This window comes from Octodon degus, unplaced genomic scaffold (genome assembly GCF_000260255.1).
Source record: "Octodon degus isolate 3935 unplaced genomic scaffold, OctDeg1.0 scaffold00010, whole genome shotgun sequence".
Lineage (NCBI taxonomy): Eukaryota > Metazoa > Chordata > Mammalia > Rodentia > Octodontidae > Octodon > Octodon degus.
This window is the reverse complement of record NW_004524586.1, coordinates 7,970,788-7,971,385: the sequence shown is the minus strand read 5'-3', so window position 1 is coordinate 7,971,385 and position 598 is coordinate 7,970,788. Positions and strand designations below refer to the sequence as shown.

The following is a 598-nucleotide window of genomic DNA, read 5'->3' as shown; positions in this document are numbered from 1 at the left end:
GGCCCTTGCGCTTGCCAGGGAAGTGCTTATTCCACTGAGCCATCTCCCCGGCTCACATTATTAATTATCACGTCTTCAGGCTCTTTTCCTTCCCAGCTCCCAATCTAGACTGTCTCATTAATAATATGCCAGTCTTTTCTCCTTCTTCCTTCTTTCCTTCCTCCCTCCTTCCTGCCTCCTTCTCTCTCTCCCTTCCTGTTTCCTTCCTTCTCCACCTCTAATTTGTTTTCTTTCCAACCTCTGAGCATTTCTTTGTGTACTCATGCAGCTTTACCACTTCTCTGGGTTGTGTCAGAGATTGCACATTTTAAGCATTGATTTAATAGTCTCATGATTTATCTAACAAAAGTGTAGACTCAAGAAAGCTATGGATAGTATGTTTAATAAGTAAGATAAAAAGAATGTTGTTTCCCCAGGTTAACATTTCTTTAATAGTAGCAAATCTGTATAAGAATCTAACTTATTTTTTCTGTTTACTTTGTGTTTTGGCAGGATCTTGATCTCAAAATAGCTATTAAGTCTTGCCGCCTAGAGCTAAGTCCCAAAAACAGGGAACGGTGGTGCCACGAAATCCAGATTATGAAGAAGTAAGTGTACC

General features: G+C 40.1%; 1 protein-coding gene across 1 annotated transcript in view; it reads left to right on the top strand.

Moving 5' to 3' along the window:
• The window catches only part of Chuk (conserved helix-loop-helix ubiquitous kinase), a 43,493-nt gene that overhangs the window by 4,754 nt on the left and 38,141 nt on the right, over positions 1-598 (top strand). Inside the window, exon 2 of the mRNA XM_023709037.1 lies at positions 493-587. Coding sequence (XP_023564805.1) covers positions 493-587 — 95 coding nt within the window. The remainder of the gene's footprint in view (positions 1-492; positions 588-598) is intronic.